The sequence below is a fragment of the Lynx rufus genome, unplaced genomic scaffold (genome assembly GCF_022079265.1).
Source record: "Lynx rufus isolate CCGP_SWC_20201006 ecotype Redwood Valley unplaced genomic scaffold, mLynRuf1.p SCAF_44, whole genome shotgun sequence".
In the NCBI taxonomy this organism is placed as follows: domain Eukaryota; kingdom Metazoa; phylum Chordata; class Mammalia; order Carnivora; family Felidae; genus Lynx; species Lynx rufus.
In genome coordinates, this window is record NW_025814861.1 from 2,133,106 (window position 1) to 2,153,366 (window position 20,261).

At 58.5% G+C, this 20,261-nt stretch overlaps 1 protein-coding gene across 2 annotated transcripts in view; it reads right to left on the minus strand.

The window, feature by feature from the left end:
- Positions 1-4,768: 4,768 nt before the first annotated feature.
- The window catches only part of FUBP3 (far upstream element binding protein 3), a 50,565-nt gene continuing 35,072 nt past the window's right edge, over positions 4,769-20,261 (minus strand). For both annotated transcript variants that reach the window (XM_047098134.1, XM_047098133.1), the window contains exons 10-19: positions 19,370-19,472; positions 18,423-18,523; positions 16,190-16,331; positions 12,420-12,580; positions 11,563-11,636; positions 11,220-11,300; positions 10,968-11,044; positions 8,537-8,608; positions 7,060-7,187; positions 4,769-6,133 (exon numbers count right to left, since the gene is read on the minus strand). In XM_047098134.1, the coding sequence (XP_046954090.1) occupies positions 6,125-6,133; positions 7,060-7,187; positions 8,537-8,608; positions 10,968-11,044; positions 11,220-11,300; positions 11,563-11,636; positions 12,420-12,580; positions 16,190-16,331; positions 18,423-18,523; positions 19,370-19,472 (948 nt within the window). In that variant the 3' untranslated portion in view covers positions 4,769-6,124. The remainder of the gene's footprint in view (positions 6,134-7,059; positions 7,188-8,536; positions 8,609-10,967; positions 11,045-11,219; positions 11,301-11,562; positions 11,637-12,419; positions 12,581-16,189; positions 16,332-18,422; positions 18,524-19,369; positions 19,473-20,261) is intronic.

Genomic DNA, 20,261 nt, shown 5'->3' on the forward strand with positions numbered 1-20,261 from the left:
AGCCATCAGCCCAGAGCCCGACGCGGGGCTCGAACTCACGGACCGCAAGATCGTGACCCGGCTGAAGTCGGACGCTTAACCGACTGCGCCACCCAGGCGCCCCTGTTTGTTTATTTTTGAGAGAGAGTGTGAGCAGGGGAGGGACAGAGAGAGGGGGACAGAGGATCCCAAGCAGGCTCTGGTCCGACGGCAGAGAGCCCAGTGTGGGGCTCGGAACTGTAAACCGTGAGATCACGGCCTGAGCTGAAGTCACTCAACCGACCCAGCCGCCCAGGCGCCCCCCCTTGTCATCCTTCTCCCATCCGACTCCCCCGCAGTGAACTGAAGGTACATGGATTTTTCTGGAGTGTCGTGGGAACTCAACAAAGTGGCTACAGTGAGTACAGCTGGGACAGTTTGGGGCCCAGGTCCCTGCTTCCCAGGGGGTCCCGATTAGAGAATCTGATGCAAGAGGGCGAGACACAAAGGATCAAACTCCTTCTCGGTGTGCTTGAAATAGGGTTGCCTTGAACATCAGCTTTCAGGCCAGAATGGAGCAGCCTTGATCCGCACCCCCGCGCGCTGGCCAGCCCACACATCTGTGGCACACGGCGATGTGTGTGTGTGTGTGTGTGTGTGTGTGTTTGGGTGGGTGGGTGGGGTCCTGGCTTCTCCCAGAGTTGCCCCACCTGCCCACGAAGGCCGCTCTTTCCTAACGGCCTGGCCGCTATGGCTTTGGGGGACCAACAAACTTGATCTGGGGGTCCTAGAATCCTGGGGGAGACCGGGAGAGCCCAGAAGAAGCCAGAGAGAGGGTCAGTAGCGAGGCTGATGCCTTTTTCAGATCGCACAGTCAGCCCCTGGCACTCGCCGCGGAATGGGAAAAGCCACTGGAACAGTCAGAGGTCCTGGACTCAGTCATTACCATGAGTTGCCGTGTTTTGAGTGCTCATCACGAAGCGGATGTCAAGCGCTCTACAAACTTGTCATTGAACCCTAACGCAGCCCCTGACCAGGCAGATAGTTCTCATCCCCACGCTGCACTTGAGGGAGCTGGGGGCACGGAGTGCTGAATAATGTGCCTTAGGTCACAGCGGTGGGGGCAGTGCTCACACCCAAGCTCGAGTGTCGGTGCATTTACACCCTCCACGCCGCTGCCGCAGTTACGCTCTATAAAGTCTCGGGGAAGCCGAATCGGGGAAGAGGGCACCATCGCTCCCAGGGGAGACACAAGGTTAGGTCCCTTCACTCCTCTGGCCACAGCGTCTCACCCACCGGCACGTAACCGTGTTTAATGCGTGTTTCCGTTTAAAGACACCTTATCTGGGGGCGCCCGGCTGGCTCTGTCGGTTAAGCGTCCCACTCTGGATCTCGGCTCAGGTCACGATCTCATGGTCCGTGCGTCTGAGGCCCGCGTCGGGCTCTGTGCTGACCGTGCGGAACCTGCTTGGGATTCTCTCTTGTCTCCCTCTCTCTGTCTGTTCCTCCCCGGCTTGTGCGCTCTCTCAAAACAAAAATAAGCAAACTTCATAAAACAGTAAAGACCCTCATTTGGGGCGCCCGGGTGGCTCAGCCGGAGGAGCGCGTGACGCTTGAGCTTGGGGTCATGAGTTCAAGCCCCACGTTGGGGTGTAGAGATTAGATGAAATAAATAGGTATAAAAAAATAAAAACACCTTATTTCATACATATTGTCGGTTCACTGACACCGACTGCCTGCTTGTACTTAGGGCTACTGGACGGCACCGTGCTCAAGGCCATTTTCAGCAGCGAAACCACCCACAGGAAGCACAAACGTTGCAAAACCGTGGCACTGAATAGACCGCCAGACGGACACTTGCCTACAGCCCCAGAGCCGTGACGGGCAGGCAGCGCATTGCCTCTGTTTCCCTTGGCGAGAGACCCGTGCGTCGCACAACTCCGATTGTACTTTTTTGGCCGAGAACATCCACGGAAGCGCGGTGGGTGTTCATCTGGAGATTACACACAACCGTTGGTGAGCAGGGGCATTCGTGAATGCGGAACGGAAGACAACGGTCGGCTGTAAGGGCCTCACAGGGCCTGGCCCACGGTCGGCGCTCAACGCTAACTTTCACGGCCACTTCCCCACCATCTTGGCTGCCTCGCTTGGCGGTCCTGACGCTCCTGTGGGCTCTTGAATGCAGCCCTGGATGAGCACAGCATAGAACTTGGCACGGAACCGGCCCCTCCACTTGTCTGAACGAGGGCAGGTCATCTGGATGACCGCTCAAGTCACGCGGAGCCCTCGGCTGTGAAATGGGAAGAACCCTCCTGTCTACCCTCCAAGCCATGGAGACCTTCATCCGTCTCCTCTGGGAAGGGACCAGAACTCCCTTGCTAGAGGCTGCTAGAAGTCCCTCGGGACAAAGGCCAGCAAGGAGCTTCGTTGTTACGGGGGTTCCTCGACTTCCCCTTCCACCCCATGCCAGGCACGGACCCAGCCTGGCCAGCACGCCCTGCGGAACTGAATGTCAAGCCACTTTCTGGCCATTAATCTCTAAGAGTCTGTTAGGACCATTTGCATTAGCCTGTCTAAAAAAAAAAACAAACAAACCCGGCTGGGTCCCCGGGGACCAGAAGTGGGGCTCGGAAAACTGTGCCATCGCAGCCGGCTGGGAGCTGAGGCTCCGTGGCGTCCAAACGCCCTCGTGGGCCGGGTCCTGTCTCGTGCCATCTGGGCCCCAGCCAACCCGACTGTGGGGGCTGCAGGGCACCACGGACGGTCACCCCTGAAAAGGGACACTGAAAAGACGGCACCCCCCCCCCCCACCCGCTGAGAGGGCAGGGACGTCGATGGAGCACGTTGCCGGGAGCACTCCCCACCCCCCAGCCCAAACTCTTGCGTCGTTCGGTAACAGCCCAGCCCGGTCCTTGAACACTGCCCTGGGGAGGCGGGCCGAGGCCAAGTCCGGGGGGCGTGTGGTGGTGGGTGGGAGAAGGGGGGGGCAGGGTTCTGGAGTCAGACTGGGCACCCGCCCCACCCCCGCCTCCCCAAACCCAGACTGTCCTTTCAGTGATGACCGTGCAGCTTTCTTAATGGAACACAATCGCTGAACTTGGTACATTTCGAGCACTTTGGCCTTCCTTCCAGGACACCAGACAGCTGATGAAAACCATCTTCTGTGGGCGCCATGTTAATGAAGGGCCAAATTTCATATGCTTGCAAACTTTCCCCCCTGCCTCCTGCTGCACTATACCCCGCCTTCCCCCGCTTCAATAAAAGGTTGCATCAGAGACAGAGAGAGAGAGAGAGAGAGAGAGAGAGATTTCCATAATTTATAGTATGGGCATTTCACTGGGGACAAACGCTAATCTGTACTTACCGATACATTTAAGAAAATGCATCCTCCCGCAAGCCTGCACCATTTACGACTCTTGGCACGAACCGCAATGCTCAGTCTTCAATTAAGGGACACCTTAGGGTTCATTATCACACAATCGCTCCCTGTGAACCATGCCAAATGCTGTTTTGGCACAGAGCTTGGAAGATGAATTAGAAGGAAGTCTTCTCTGTAATGCCCTCTCCCCAATTCCCATTCCCATCATCAGCGTTTATGCCCTCCTCCTGCCCGCCCCTCCTTCTTTCCAAGTGGCTTTTACTATTCAATTTCTCAACGTCAAACTCGATTCTCTAGAGGTGTAGTTAAAGATGCCACATCTTTTTGTCTTCCGGCTCTCAACAGGCCTCCGCACGGCTGCCGTCCACACCCCTTTTCGGCCTCGAGGAGCCACAGATGCTTTCCCCCCCCCTCCTCTTAGAGCTTGGGGTGGAGAAGAGAAAAGGGACCCACACTGGAAACGCACGCACCCCCCCCCCCGCCCACACACACACCGAGGGTTCTACACGGGGTGCTCGCAGCACCGGGCGTCTACACGAGGCAATGACTCACATGTAAAGCTAGCGGCCGTGGGAGGGCGTTTTCAAATATTAAAAGTCGGGAGCTGTGTTCAGAGCCCGTTGCTTTAACCGACCGGAAAGGGAAGGAGGGAAGGAGAAAGCGGAGTACAAGGCTCCTCTGTCTTCCTCAGTCCCCTCTAGAGCAGGGCCCACACGGTCACGCCCTGTCCTGAAACGGCAGGGCCCTCCGTGACTCGAACCTGTGGGTAAGGACCCCCCCCCCCTCCGCTTTTGTTTCCTTAACGGGAACACGGGAAGAAGGCACATTCGCCGGGGCTTTCCGGGTCTCCCAGCCCCCGGTATCCCTCGGCGGGGCTCGGGGCCCCGGAGGGAGCGGCCGGGCAGCCTAGGACAGCGTGGAAGGCAGGCCAAGGGCACCGGGCCCAGAGCAGCCCTGACGTCCCCGGCCTGGCCGCCCCGCGTGCCCGGGAGGGGTGTGGGGAGGCGGGCGGGCGGAGGGAGGCTGTGTGCCGACTCAGTTTCGGGAAGCTGGTCACAACCTCCCTTCGATGAATCTTCCGGCTCCACTTAGCATGACAGCCGTGAGGAAACTCGCTATTGACGTCTCGGTGTCACAGCCCCCCCCCCCCCCCCCCCCGGCCAGATGGGACAGGTAAGAGGGGCTGGTGGTGATCGAGGCTCTCCCGTCAGACCGTCCGCTTCTGCGAAGGCTTTAAAATAAAATGAGCTTAACGAGCCGGGCCCCAGCTAAGTCGGGCTGATGTTCTCGCAGGACGAGCGGGCTACGAACTCCAAGAATCTTCGCTCGATTTTATGGCCGGGGGCAGGGGGCAGGGGGCAGGGGGCAGGGGGCAGGGGGGCAGGAGGGCAGGGGGCCGAACGAGCGAGAGGAAAGCGAACAGACTAAAAATACTTCGCCCACAAGACGTCTTGTGGAAATTTTATTATATAGAGTGTAAAATGAATTGTCAGTCAAATAAAAAGAACACTTTTTTTAAACAACATGCATAACATTTTCCAATTGCCTTTTTTTTAATAGTTAGACATTTCAAGCATTATAAGGAAAATAAGGAGAAAAAAAACAGAGACTGTAACGTCGGTACATTTCAAACGGAATGTCCCTCAGATCAATGAAAAATGCAAGGAAAAACAGCTTCGATTCCGTTTTTCTTTCCTTTAAAAATACATGTTATCTGTACAAGATACACTACAGTAAACGTCGGAGATCATATTATCCCTTTTATTAAATCAAAATCATTTAATTCATATTGTGGTTAATACTAGATTTATTTATTCGTCTAGTTAATTTGACAAATATTAAGAAAATATCTCAAAGGAAAAAGGAAGGAAACACCTTGGAATTAAAAAATAGTTACTACATTTTTATGCGGTTTAATGTGCCACAGTGTTTGTTAAAAGTTATATCGGATTTCTTTTTAATATTAAAAATAACAGTATTTATATTTCTGAGAGAAGAGAGAAAGGTTTTTCGTTTTGTTTTTAAAACCAGCTTGGAGGTCTTAGATACACAGTTGCAAATGGTAATGGAGACACGAAAAAAAACGTATGCTAAACACAAGAACATTTTATATTACCCCTTTAGCACTCTAGAAATTATACAAACCCTATAAAATGCCCCCTCCCAATCCCTGTTGGACAGCAATACAATTCTCTGTCTCAATTCAGAATTCACATAATTAATTACAATACATAATAGTTCAGTTTTTTTAAAAAATGCAGTAAAACCAGACAGCCAAGATACAAGAAATTAGAAGTAAAACATTTAATGAATTTACACATTTAAGAATATTTAAATACTGTTTAAAAATTTTTAAAAGAATTTGTTACATACCACCTAAGATTTCCAAGCCACTTTCTGTCGCAACAGAAAAAAAAAAAAAAACAACCAAAAAACTGTAAATAAAAAGACGCGCGACGAAACGAAACGAAACGAAAACACACCGTGTTGAAATGTCACTGCTCTGAGGCACATTCTGGTGCCTGAATTTGTAGGCACTGCTCCAAAAAGAATCCCAGAGCTTACACGTTTGAAATAACAAACAAGAACAATGAAACAGAAATTATCAGCCATTTTTAGTAACGAATTTTTCCCGATTTTTAGAAAAGTCCTGTTAATCTAAATATAGTGTTTCACAGAACAAAACAAAAGTTCTTCATCAAAAGGTTTGCAAATCTATAAACCTCTGTTACAAACGGGTTTTCGCTCACAATGATTTCGGGGAGAAAAGCACTGCGGGCCGCCGTCCTACTGCTCCTGGGGAAGGAAGGGGACAGAAGTTAGTCTGTGAGGCCACCTCTCATGTCCTCGTCTCTGTCGGCAGGGGGTGACAGGCCACCCTCCCCCCTCTGGCCCGTCAACAGGCATGGACACACACACACACACACACACACGAGCCAATGTCTCTGCGTCTCCCCGGGGCCCCGCGTCATGGGACCTGGCCCAGACAAACCCTCTCCTGAACAGGAGGTCCTGGGCGGCTCTCCAAGCAAGGGACACCGCGGTGTGGGGCAGGGGAGCGGGCACGAGAGAGCTGTCCTCGGCCACCCGTCAGCCCCGTCCCCCGTCTCCGCGGGGCCCCGGGCACAGAGGCCCAATTTTGGCGGTGAGATGACCAGCGAGCTCTGGGCCCGGGGCCTGTGGTGACCGACACGCCGTCCACAGGGACCTGGCTGGCGTCGGGTCACCTGAGAGATGCTCTGTGGGAGGATCTCGCCACGTTCCCTACGTTAATAAGAAGCCGGTTTCTGGCTTCTGACCGGACCAGAGCCGAGCGGGTTTCCGCGCGGGACGAAGGCCGGGCGCCCTGCCCTGTCGGGCCCGCAGACGCTGCGGACTCACCCTCCTGTCGCCCGCCCCGCACCGCTGGCCGGGGCCAAGGGTGACAGTGAGGCCACGCTGCCCTCTTCAACGACCATGACCCCCACGGTCCCTACCGTGACACCAGGCCCGCCCCGGATGCTCCGTCTGGGCACGCTCCCCGACAGCCGGGGAAGCTGAGTGCCACTCGCCACCGGGCGTGAGGCGCCTTCCTCCCAGGGGCTGCCCGGCCAATCCCTCCCCCGCTCGGCCCAAACCCGCTCTCTCCGGGGCGAGGAGGGGGCCGGCGTGGCCGTGGCCGGGCACACACCCAGGCTCCGGGGAAAGGGGCTGGGGGCCGGGCCGCCTGGCCGGCGACGCACCTGGCTGTGGGCCTGAGCCTGTCCTAACGTCTGCCCGTAGAAAGCGACCTGCTGTCTGTAATATTCGGCCCAGGCCATCGTGTAGTCCGGCGGGGAGCTGGCCGGAGGGGCAGCGCTGGCGGCGTGACCTGACCGACAGAGGAGAGGACAGGGGTTACCGGGGGCGGACACGTGGCGGGGGGAGGTCAGGGACACTGCCAGCTTGGAGGGGTCCCTTCCCAAAGGCTCGGGGGCGGCCGGAACAGGCGCTGGACGTCGGCGGGGCCGGGGTTGGGGCGGTCGGGCGCGGTCCGCGTGCCTGCTGCAAGAAGGTGCCATTAGCCTCGTGCTCCTGGCCCTGCTCCGCCCCTACGGGACCCTCCTGTCTTCTCTCCAGAATCACCTTCTCTGCATCTGTCTGCCTGCCCCGTCGGCTGCCAGTGCCAGAGAGAGAGACAGAGAGAGACAGAGAGAGAGAGAGAGAGACAGAGAGAGAGAGACAGAGAGAGAAAGAGAGAGAGAGAGAAAGAGAGAAAGAGAGAGAGAGAGACAGAGAGAAAGAAAGAGAGAGACAGAGAGAGAGAGAGAGGTGGGAAGAGGGAAAAGAGTGTAAGTACCTGGCTTGGGTGTGGGGTGCGCCTGTGCGGAGGGGCCAATCCCACCAGGGCTGGAAACACAGGCCCACGTATGTCTGGGAGTCTAGACTCGGGAGGTCTGGGGAAGACGGGGCATCTGGCCTTTCAGCAGGTGCCTGGGGTGCCGATAACCTCCCTGACCCCCATCGAAGTCCCTGGAAGGGCTATCCACCTGGTGATGATCCCAAACACCAGGGCGAACATCTCCTCAGCGGCCTCTGACCTGAGCTGCTCCAACCAGCAGGTGACACCCTTCGAAATCAAGGCACGTGAGCCGTCTTCCCCGACAGCCACTGTGGCTCGGCAGTTTCGCAAATACATACAGAGGATGTCGCACGAATTTTCAATGAGTTATTTGGGGGCTTTTCTGGTTGCTGTTCCCAAATCTCTTCCTTCCCTCGTTAAAAAGATGGGTTTTGTTTCTGGCACAGCTAAGAAAACGAGCTTCCTCGAGGTGGGAGGCCAGCACCTCAACACCCCCTCCAATTTTAGACTCCTGCCCTGAGTTTTGTTCTTCCTCTTCCCCACCCGGAAACGACCAGAAAAAACCGGTCACGGAAGAGGACGCCTGGCTGGTCTGAGTCCTGGCCAAGTGGTTCTAAAGGGGGTGGCCGAGGCAGGGACAGCCGGCCCTGAGCTGTCCTCAGGCCCTGTGGCATCCAGAAGGGGTTGGGGGGCGGGGGGGGGGGACGTCTCCTCTGACAGACACACAGGGACCCGGGGAGACAAAGGCAGGACTGAGATCGAGTCACACAGGGAAAGCGTTGAAGAACAAAGGTGACGGGGAGGCAGGGCCGACGAAGCCTAAGGCGTGGGGCCTCTGGGCCCAGGGGTCTGCTTGCTCGGAAGGCCGTCTCACTCACTCTGCTTTTTGTAATAGTCTTCCCAGGCCTTGCCGTAGTCGGGCTGGCTGTTCTGCGGCTGGCTCTGCTGGCCTGTGCGGAGAACACAAAGGGTCAGGCCCCCGGCGCCAGGCCCCGCTCTGCGCTCGCCCCAGGCCCTGTGGCCCGGGAAGGCGGCAGCAGGCTGGCCGCAGGGACAGGCCGGCGGGCAGACGGGTGTGACTACGGTCCCCGTAAGGGTGGGGCCGGGCGGGACGGCTGTCCCCCCCCCCCACCGTGACTGGCGGGACCGGCCTGGACCCTTCGGGTGGAGATCCGAGCTGCAGGGAGCCCCGGGGCCGGGGCGACTGTGTCTGAGGGTCCCCGAATCGGCCTTCAAACGGGACAGAAGATCCAAGTGGTGCTGCCCGCACCCTTCCCCTGGCCCTTCTGTTCGAGAACTGGTGGCTTTCACCCTGGACGAGCAGAGTGCAGGGAAAACGGCCCAGAGACTGCCGCGGTGAGGACGGGAAGACGAGGGCCACACGGCAGAGGGGCCGAGGGCCACCCCGTGCGCCTGATCCCAATCTAGCTTCGCGCCTTTCCGGGACAGGAGCGGAGCGGGAGAGGAGGCGCGTGGGGTCGCGTCCAGTGCACTCCCCGGGGTGTGCGCTCTGTGTGGTGCCGGCCGCGAGGGCTGGGCTGCGGAACAGGGTGGCAGCGGCCAGCCCCGGGCGTGGAGGGACGAGAAGCCTGGAGCGGGGCGACAAGTCGGGGCCTTCCTTTCTGCCGAGGTCAGGGCTGGCTTTTGCGTCACCTGCTAAGACCCCTGCAGCGTCCTGTTTTCTGTCACCATTGCAGTTGGCGGCCGGCAGGCAGCACGTGCTATGGTGCCCACGTTCACGGCAAAGTGTCTTCCCCTCGAGTTAATTTACTGCATCTGAGGAGGGGTGGGGGTGGGGGCGGGGCAGTCTGTGTGTGGGGCTCGGGAAGAAGTGAGGTGGGGGGAACGGAGGGGAGAAGACCACCCCCATCCTCCCGGTGGGGCAGGAAGGGACTCCGGACGAGGCTGGGATTGGAATGAGGCAGTTTCGGAGGCCGGGGGGTGTGAGGGGGGCACCAAGGGCTCCTCCGTCAGACCCAGAGGGCTGGCAATAGCGAAGGCTGGGAACGGCGGCAGGAAGCCAGGCCCCGACGGCGCTTTCTTGGACTTGTCCCGCGTGCCTCTGCCAAGCCCTCCTGGCCAACCTGGGCCGAGGCGGGCGGCCGGGCTGGGCCTCCGCGGAACCGTGGCCCCAGGGTCAGCTCCCCTCCAGAGGGACGCCATGGCCCCTGTCACTTGCCCCGAGTCTAGGACTTTCTCAGAGTCTTGGTCCTCGACGCTGGGGCAAACGTGAACCCGACCCGGGTCACCTCCTGCCCTGAGGGCCCTAAAGCTGACCGGCACAGAAGGAAAGAAAACGGGAAGAGGCTCTGGGATAAAGCGGGCGCCGTGAAGCCCGGGCCCGGCGGACACCAGGCGGGGCGCACGAGTCGGCGGGACAATTCTCGACGGTATCCCGCACGTTTGAGACGCTTCACAAATACCGCGGAAGAAAAGGAACAACAGAAGGCAAGCGTGCCATCTCAGACCTCCGGGGTACGGTGGGAATGCAGTCTAAACCCTTCGTGCCACAGACGACCAGACGGGGGCCCAGAGAAGGGGACCGTGCGGAGGGCCGCCCCGAGGCGGCTTCCACGCGGGCTTGTCCAGCCGCGCCCGGGGGGGCGGGAGGGGAGCCCAGAACGCGGGCTCGGGCCCTCGGGGGCAGAGCCGCAAGGACCTCGTGCAGACAGACCACAAGACCCCTTCCAAACACAGGCGGCCGCTTCAGAGGGCCCCACATCTGAAGGTGAGCTTTCTGTCTCGTTCTTGTTTTCAAAGGCTGTACCAGCAATAAAGCTCGAGAGCGACTCATGAGGCCACGTGGGGGCCGGAGGGCGGGCTGCGGGGACCCTTCTCTTACAATCAGCTGTCGGGAGAGGCATCACCCGGCACAGCTCATCCTCCGGCGAGTCCAGGAGGTAGAAAGAACAGCCTTTCTAAGACCGCGCTGGAGACGAGGAGGGGAGATGGTCACCGTGGGGAGCCACCGTGGGGAGCCACCGTGGGGAGTGGGCGGGGAGCCCCGAAAGCGGGCACGGCCTGGGGGAGAAAGGAGGGCAGGGCCAGGCCCAACCCCCAGGCCTTCCTGCCCGGTGGTGGGAGCAGAGCGGACAGGAGTGCGGCCCTGAGAAGGACAGAGCAGAAGGGAAAGGCAGCCCTGAGAGGTGGACGGGAGGGAGCCGGCCGCTCAGCCGGGCAGCCGCTGAGACCCACACACACCCTGTCTCCGCAGGGCCTGCCGGCGGCTCCCCAGCCCGCGTGTCAGACACACCGGCCCCTCGGCCTCCGCGCGGCGCGCACGGTCCCGCCTCCTCCCGAGTCACTTACTTGGGACCTGCTGGGTGGGCTGTTGCCACGCCTGGTAGGTGCTGCCCCATCCCTGGGTCAGGAAGGCCGGAGGACCGCTGGGAAGACGAGAGGGTCATTCGTCCCAGAGCAGGTCACACCCCCTCCTCCTGGCCTGGGGCCCCCTCCCGCCACGCCGGCCTCGCCCTCGCCCTTCGCTGCTCCCCCCGCCCCCTACTGGCAGTGGCCGGGGCCCCAGTGCCACCCGTCCCGACGGAGCGAGAAGTCACCCACCTCACAGGGGTGCTGGGGGGGTTTCCGTTCACCTTAGCAGCGATGCTGGGGAAGCAGGCTGAGCTCCTCGGAGGAAAAGCACTGCAAGAAAGTGAAGGATCAATGAACACAGTGCCTGAGGGCCTGGGCCGGGAGGCCCTCCGCCTCCAGGAAGGCCTCCGGGAAGGCTCTCACCCCGGGACCGCTCAGCGGGCTACGAACAGGCTAGACACAGAGGGGCCAGCGGACAGGGCCAAAGGGATGGGACCTGCCCACACCCAGAACTTCAGGCTATTGGCTGGCCCTCCCTGGAAGCAGCTGGAAAGAGAGAGCCTCTTGAGGCAGAGACCGAGGTGAGACTCACTGCTGATGAGGCGCCGTGGGCGGCTGGCTGAACGGGCTCTGTCCGAAGGCTCCGGGTGCTCCCAGACTGGTCCCCTGTCATGGGCACAGAGGGAGCTCTCACTGCCTGTGGGCCGCACCTCCGCCCTCTGCCCAGGCCCACCCCGAGGCAAACTACCGCTTTCGGGGAGACAGAGCCGAGGGAGGTCAAGACACCCTATGACGCTCACTAGCCTTGCTTCCCCACGGTGGACTTTTTCTGCAGAAACGGCTTCTGCCCCGTGGAGTGACCGATACCACACGCAGCCAACGCTGGCACCACCACAACGGCCCTAGCGTGTCACCCTGGGGGTCGGGACCAACCTGCTTGACTCTCCCGTCAATTTAGGCTGGCCCATGGCTCTTTCTGCCATTCTACGTCCCCTTTGAGGTGAGCAGTGGCCAATCTGTCCTCCATCAACACTCCCTTTCTTTATCTGCTTTGAGGCGCCTGAAACTAAAGCCAGAGTCAATGAACGCTGCCTGCAGGGCCGGCCGCCAGGGCCAGGCCCGCGGGAGTCGGGGCAGCGCCGGGGGGAAGGCTGCTGCCCGGGCTGCTCATCTAAGCCTGTGGGGCGCACGGCTCTGGGCCTGAGCTGCTCAGCTGTGGGGGCCTTGGGGAGACCTGCTAGAGGGCTTCCTTCCTCGCCTGGCACCCACCCCCGCCCCGGGCCCCGACCTTCCCCGGCCCCTGTGGCAAAGCGGGAGGGGTGGCCCTCACGGCACGCGAGGGCCGGAAAGCACAGGAAGTACGAGCTTCTGGGGGAGGACAGGTACCCGGGACATCCCAAAAGGAAACCCAGCTCTCGCCACGCCAGGTAGGGAGAACCTTGTACGTACACCAACTTTCTCATCTATGAGATGTCTGGCCACCTCGATCTGCTGAGGGACGCCCCTGATGGTGAATACTCGCAGGCTGGGGTCGGTGCTGGGGGGGGGGTTCCGCTGGAGCTCCACATGCGCTCCCGACTGCTGATTTATGCTTTTGATGTTCTCACCTCCTGCGGGCAGGTGGACACAAGACACAAGGATAAGTGGCAGTGGGGGCAGAGCCGGACATTCTGGAGGATTCCGCCGTGGAGAGGAGGGAAGGGCGGGGCCCGCGCCCCAGCCCTCGCCCGGGAGAGAAGTGCCCTCGGTTTACTCCGAACCGGTTCTGACGAACACCAGGGCCCTCTCGTCTGCGAAACCGGACTCGTGAGCGAAGCTGGTCCTTCCCTCCGAGCCAGGCTGAAGCAGACACCGCGGGGCGCCCGGGGCCCCTGGATGCACACGAGGGAGCTCGGCCCTCCCAGGCCCAGGGAGGGCACCCCATCCTCCTCGTACAATGGGGGCCCCCTGAGCCCCGGCGTGGGCCGCCTCGCTGCAGTTCTCCCCCCCTCCACAGGGCAAACAGACGGCCTCCGGCTCCAACAATGCCTGGAGCCCACTCGGGCGTCCAACGTCCCATCTTGTCACTTCTCGGGTCCCTGCTTCCTCCGTGGGCGGGGGTGGGGGTGGGGGGGGCAGGTCTAGACAGAGAGGCAGCCGAGATGGGGGTCACAGGGGCCTGGGTGGAGCGGGGTAATGAAAATTTAGTTGGACTCTTTGAAAAACCCGTGAGAGTTCCAGTCTCTTAATGAGATTTGCGTAACAAAGGCTCCAGCAGTGTCACAATGGTGTGATTCTTCTTTAGAAATTTCACAGAACTTACAGATCAGTCCTGCTCCATTGGGGGGGTGGGGGGGGGGCGCGCAGAGTATGAGGAAACTTGGGAGCAGAGTTTTGCGAATATTAGAGAAAGACAGTCTGTGGAAAATCTGGCGCAGGAGACCAGAGAGCCCCAAGTGATGAAAAGCAAAGACCGAAGGCCAGTCTGTGTCGCTCCACCCAGCCCGGAGTCAAAACCAACCTCAGATGACATCTGTCATTTCATGGTAACACGTCCACCATCCTTCCTGCGCTACAACCGGCCCCCTAGCCCGCTGCTGGGGCAAGTAGACAAGGAGGGGTTCCCAAGAGCAGGCCCAGCCTGTGTCTTATCTCGTCCTCGACGGGACGCTATGGGGCCAGGAAGCAAAGACGGAGCCGGGGTCCCACCAGGCTTCCTGAAGGCGGGCACCACAGGAAGGAAACCAGGAGGCTGATGGCCTTCGGAGAGAGAGCCTGGTGCAGATCGGCTGGTGCCTATGTCAGTTGAGTTGAGGGTGGGCTTCAATTTAAAAGCAAACGAAAAAGCACTCCGCAGACCGATGGGTCGGGACGTGCACGTGAAGTTCTGCTACAGCTCCAGAAAAGCGTCCCTGCGTTTTCCCCCTCGAGCAAAGGGCACTGACCAACGTGGAAGTCACAGCAAGCCTGCCCACGGCGGCTCCCCCGGCCCCCGGGTAGAAGCGAGCCCCTCCCAGCCCTGGAACTCCCGCCCTCCACTCCCAGGTCGTGAATTTATTTTCTCTGCACCATGACACGTGAACAGCTTTGCCAGTCCTGGGCAAAGTGTTCCTGGGGCGCAACAAAGAGCAGAAAGAACGGGCCGAGGCCCTGAGTCCCCCCCAGATGCCGCGCGGTTCTCGGGTTCTGGAGGCAAGAGCACAAACTGCGCGTGTGTCTGAGGCCGAGCCCAGACCGGCTGTCCTCCGCCGGGCCCCGGAGCAGCGGCCCCGCAGGCCCCGATCCCGGAGGCCCGGGCAGCACGCTCGGAAGGTGAAGAGGCACCACAAAACCGCACGGGGCCGGAAGGAGTTAATTTAAGTTCACCTTCCTTCAAAATGAGGTCACCAGCTTGGCACATGGTGGCTGTCTACAGACGCATTCGGCAGCCTGTCCATTCTTCCACCTGATGGGGGGCAGAAGCGACCCACCAGCGGCCCCCCGGCTGGACGTGAAATCGTAAAGCAATTAATCAAACCTGCTAAAAGGCCCGGCTGACAAGAGCAGGGCTGGCCACACTATCTGTCACCACTGCTGTATTTATCATGGAAATCCAGCAGGGGCCCCGGGAGGCGCAGCGTCTGTCCAAGGGCTGGAGCCGGGGGGTGGGGGGGGGGGGGGGAGCTGGGCCTGGCTGCCTGTGGCTCCCTCTCCTGCCTCCCTCACTCACCCTCACCACGCGCCTCTCCGAAGAAGGCGCGCCCCTCGCACCCAGCCCCCGTGTGCGGTGTGCGTGGCGGGGAGAGAGACCCTGCTCGCCGAACCCTGGGTTATCGAGGCTGCTGTCGGAGCCCCGGGACACAGGATCGGTCACCGCCTTGCACTGTTGTCACTTTCCTGCGGGAGTCGCCCAGCGGGACTCTGGCGGGGACACACGACGAGGGGCCGTTTGCCCGCACCCGGGTTTCACGGACTCCGGGGAGCGGTCACAGTAAAGGCAGCGAGATTCTGCCAGGCTAGAGGAGACGCACGGTCAAACCTCGCTGACAAAACGGTTCTCAAAAGGCACAGAAACCTAGATCTGACTCTCAACCTACGGGCACCTACTGGTTTTCATCTCGCAGCAGCCAGGCCGATGGTCCGGGGGGCGACTCTGACTTAACACAGCATCTGGGCAGCTGACAATATCCACTAAACGCTCATCAGCACGTATCCCCTGCCGGGAAATTAAAACGAACCCACGCCGTTCCTGCCACCTCCGAAAAGTAAACAATCTAAGAGACGACGGGAGATAAACATTTGGCAAGAGCACACATACAAGCGCATACACACCGTTCACGGGCAGGGCTAAGCGCAGACTCCAGAAGGTGCCCGAGAGGCTCAGGAGGGCGCATGCAGGCGCACGAGAGCGCGCTAAGGCAGCCTCAGCTCCCTGTTGAAGACGTTCTCGGATCACGCGCTGTGGATCATTAGCACGTCTCCGACAGGTCAGGGAGGGCTGGTGGTCGCGGACACTGGAGAAACCCTGGGGCGGAGCCTGTCTCTGCGTCCCCCACAGGTTGTCAAACGCGCACGAGCTGCCCCCGGCGAGGCTCCCCCGAGGGCCCACGGACGGCGCCCCTCACGGAGACACCTTCGCCGCCGCGGCGATGTCTGCCGGCTCTTCCCTTCCTCGCGGGGAAGGGTGGAGAGGGGCCACACCAGCCGCCAACGAGGGTTTCTTGCTAACACTCTCTACAAAGCCCAGAAACCACGATCCTGTCAGTTTTCTCTTCCCCTCCGTGGGGTGTCTGCTACTCACGGGAGACGGGCCGAAAACGTAAAACACCATCCTCCCGCGTGTCCACAGGGCCCAAGTGCCCACGCCCGCTAAGGACCGGAAGTGACACGCTTGTCGGACGGCACTCTTCACTTGAGCAACGATCTTAACTGTTCCTCTAAGTTCCTTGGAGGGAAGCGAATCGCCGATCAGTCGATCGGCAAACGCCGAGAGGCCCCTCGTGTGCGGGGCGCCTCGCCCACAACCGGCACCTGCTCTGCTGCCGGTGGGTCTTCCCCGCTGTCTGTTCACACACGGGAGCCAACGACTAGCTCTGCCCGTGTTCGTGAGAAGACCCGACCCGGTCGGGTTCCCGCGGAAGGCAGCGGAAGCCCCAGACCCGGCACGTTCGGTCGAGTGCGGCACACAGACCCGCCCGCGCGCTCTGGAGGGACCGTACGGGACCCGTCTGCTGTCGGAGACCCCGGTGCCTCCTCCTTACCTTTGCCGATGACGAGGCCGCACTTATCCGCCGGCACGGTGTACGTTATCTCCTGGACGCCCCCGGGGGCACCCACGCTCCAGTCGCCACGGCCGCGGCCTCGTCCTCTGGCCACCGCGAGGCCTCCGAAGCCGTCTCTTTCCTGGGAGGGAAGCAAAGCTCGAGTGACGATTTCTGCCACTGCCACCGGGACCACTTTTCATCTCCGGGGAGGAGGTGAAGTGACGGGATGGAATCAACGCCACGCATTACAACCTGAGCACCTTTTCACGTTTCAGATTCTGAAGTGCTCTCTTAAAGCCGGAATTAACACCAATCACAGGCGCGTTCAGGGAGGACGTGTGCAGGCTAACGTGGGCGGCTACATAAACAGCCCTGAACCATCCAACTAAAACAGGCAGTCAGACATAAACTCCGGTGTCTGAGGCCCAGCGCCGCCCTGCTGGGCAGTCTTTGGGACTGGGCCCTACAGTCCAGGTATCAGGAGCCAGTTTTCTCCTCCACGCCGAGGCCGAGGGAACAAGCCACGCGGCTGGGCCCGTGGTTTGGGGGCGGAGCGGCCTCTGACTCCTCACGCTGCGCCCCCAGCAGAGAGCACATCCCTCAGCCAACACCCTAGGCCAACACCCAGCAGAAGGTTCCTTTCCCTCGGGGGCAGCCAATCTCATCGGAGGTCCTGGTCCTCTGAGTCACTCTGGAGCTGCAGCATTTAAAATCTTCTCTATCTGGTTTGGTTTTTTAACGTTTATTTTTGAGAGACAGAGAGGGAGAGAGCAAGCAAGTGAGCGAGCGAGCAAGCGGGGGAGGGGGAGAGAGGGAGACACAAAATCCAAAGCAGGCTCCAGGCTCTGAGCTGTCAGCACAGAACCCCACGTGGGGCTCGAACCCATGAACCATGAGGTCACGACCTGAGCTGAAGTCGGGCGCTTAACCGACTGAGCCAGCCAGGCGCCCCCTCGTCTTCTTTATCTGTTGAGGGCAAACCTGGTCCAGCTGAGAGCTCCTTCACGGAAGGCAGAAGCTGAACAGATGTTCAACACAGCGGACAAATGTTCGGCAAGACCTGCCTCTGCTGACAAAGAGTAAACTGAGCATTCACCCAGAATCTAAACCAGCAGAAAGCAGAGATGATTGGAGTGCCTTTTTCCCTGCGCTCGGCTATTACGAGTCGCAAACAGTGAGTAAACGTGGCGATTTTAGGGACGGACGTTAAATGCGTGCCCGCTCGCACACACACGCGCGTGCACACACACACAGAGCCAACTCCCCGGCAGGTATCAGATTCTCGGAGGTGCTGCTTGTGCCTCTGCAGCTCCGGGTCCGTAGACGCTTCTCTGCTAAAAAGGATGCTGGGCTCACGGAGGGATTCTCTTCTGAGATCATCTAATCCTAAGAATCGCCCATAACTCCAGAGGAAGCCCAAGCCCCTCTCTGAGGTGTGCTGACTCGGGGAGTCTGGGGAGGGGGCTATAAACCCGTAACTTCAGCACGGACGCTTGACGGCTTGGGGGACCCCGTGGGCGGCGCGGCCCGACGCGCACCCCTCGGTCTGCGGGGGAGAGGACGCGGCCCAGGGAGATGCGGGGACCGGTCCCAGCTCGCACGGCTCACAGCAGAGCTGGGGCTGTGGTGTCCGATCCCATGCTTCTCTCTTCGGCTCTAGGTGTTTTGAAATTTCCCTCAGGGGACACGCCGACCGACCCAGCTCAGCCACAGCGACTCCCAGGGCACTTCACAACCGGGGTGCCGGTGGAGATGTTAACGGCGTCACACACGCCTGCTCACGTCCCCGAGACAGAGATGTGTGCGGAATCCAGGGCCTGAAGGCAGCCCGAAGACCTGGGGGGTCCTGAAGTGCTTTCTGAAGCGAAGACTGGAGTTCGCCGAATAGTCCTGTGCCCAGTGCACCCGATGGCTGGAAACCTGGCGACCTGCACTGTACTTCTCGAGATAGTGCCCACAGCCAGGAACTTACCGAATGAACAAAAGCTAGATCCTGGGACAATAAAGTCAGGAGAGCGAGAAGCTAGCACCAAAAAAACGGGAAGGCAGGAAAAGGGCAGAGGCAGAGAGGCCGCCGGCTGTGCCCCCAGAGGCAGGCAACCGACAAGAGACCTGGGTTCCAGAATGTGACCGAGAGGGCGCGACTGCTCTGTGGTGCTGTCCCGAGACCGTGGGTGGCACTATCAGCTTTTGCAGGGGACACGTCCCAACTCGAGAGAGCCGGACTCACCTGGGCTGTAAGAATAAGCTCGTTGATGACGTGTGCTGCGTGCTGACACCGATCTGGGGGCCCCATGACTTGTGCGGCTCTCTCCGGACTAACACCATCGTCTGCCGAACAAAGGGAGAGACTGGGTCAGAAAAAGCCCAAATGTAACTTGGAAACAAAGGTCAGTCTGACTTGCGATCGCTATTCCTACCAGATGCGCAGAGAAACGTATGTGTCTACCTCTTTTTACACCGTCTATGCCAACACTCACTTCTCATGCAATTCTATCCATTTTATTATTATTTTTAATCTTTTTATTTATTTGTGAGAGCGAGTGGGGGTGGGGCCGAGAGAGGGAGGGAGGGAGATGAGAATCTGAAGCAGGCTCTGTGCTGTCAGTGCAAAGCCCAATACGGGGCTCGAACCCACAAACCGTGAGATCATGACCAGAGCCGAAGTTGGACACTCAACGGACTGAGCCACCCAGGCGGCCCAAGCTATAGCCATTTTAAAAAGATACCATTACAGGAACAAAAAGCAATTAACGTGAAAGAAAGCAGAGTTGAGGTGTGGCAATGTTTCCAAAAATCAGCACACTGCAATGTTCTCCCATCTTCAGGGAAATGAAGACAATGTAAATAATTTTGCTCCTGAAGGCAAATCTATAACATTTAAGGAACTGTCTGTCCTTCGTTTTAAGATATTAGTCCTTTTTCAAATGGTTTTACCTTTAAATGATGAAGTCAAAATAACAGATTTTTTTTTTTTTTTGAAGGCTTTACTTGACCAAATGGAAAGTTGGAAACGCCATGAGGGCCCAGAGAAAGCTGGACTGGTATTTTGGTAATAGAATAGGGGAGGGGGGCACGGGGAGAACACACACGAGCTAAGTACAGAGTCCTTGTCTCGTTAAGCGCGTTCATAATGCTTCGCGGCACTAAGGGTTTTTGAGAGTCATCAAAACCAACCTGGCTTGAACTGAATCCTCACCCCGGCATCATTCTGAATCTTTTTGATCATCTCCCCATTTCTTCCTATTACAATCCCAACAGCAAACCTCGGCACAGACACCTGAGAGCACAGGGAAACAGAACCTGATCAGCGCTGTCTGCAAATCGGTTGTTTCTTAAAGGGTACATTAAAAAAGGAAAAAAGACAAAGAAAAGAAAGAACAGACAACTTGATTTTGACTGTAGTGCCTTCCTGGAAATGATATAATGCAGCACGTTTCTCCCTCTTAGGAAAAGGAAAAATACCCTGGTTGACGATGGCATTCCTGCCTCTTAAGTATATTCGATCGAAATAGTTACAAAAATGAAGCAAAGCAAGATAAACCTTATCAAAAAACAGGTTAAAAATGGCAACCTTATCTTCCCAATTCTCTGAAATAAGCACAAATGTACCGTGCACAATGATTATACTAACGGTCCGTGAAACGTTTTCCCCGCCCTTCATTCTTTTGTCCGGTGAAATATACAGAACACAGTCTTTATCATCGTAACCATTCATAAGTATACAGTTCAGTGGCATTAAACACTTGCAACGTTACGCACCCATCACCGGTCTCTCTATCCCCCAAACCTTTTCATCGCTGTCCCCCAGAACACCGTATTCTATTGAATGGAGACTCCTTCCGTCAGCCCTGGTCACCTCTCCTCTCCATTCTGTCTCTCTGCACTCGCCCATTCTAGGCACCTCGCGTAAGCGGAATCACACGGTATTCATCCTTTTGTATCTGGCTTATCCTACTAAGCATGACGTTTGCAAGGTCCACCCACGGGGCTGCGGATCTCAAGATTTCATTCGAAAGGAAAGCTTTTCATCCCGTTCTTCCAAGCCAGGCTTCCAAGTCTGATACAT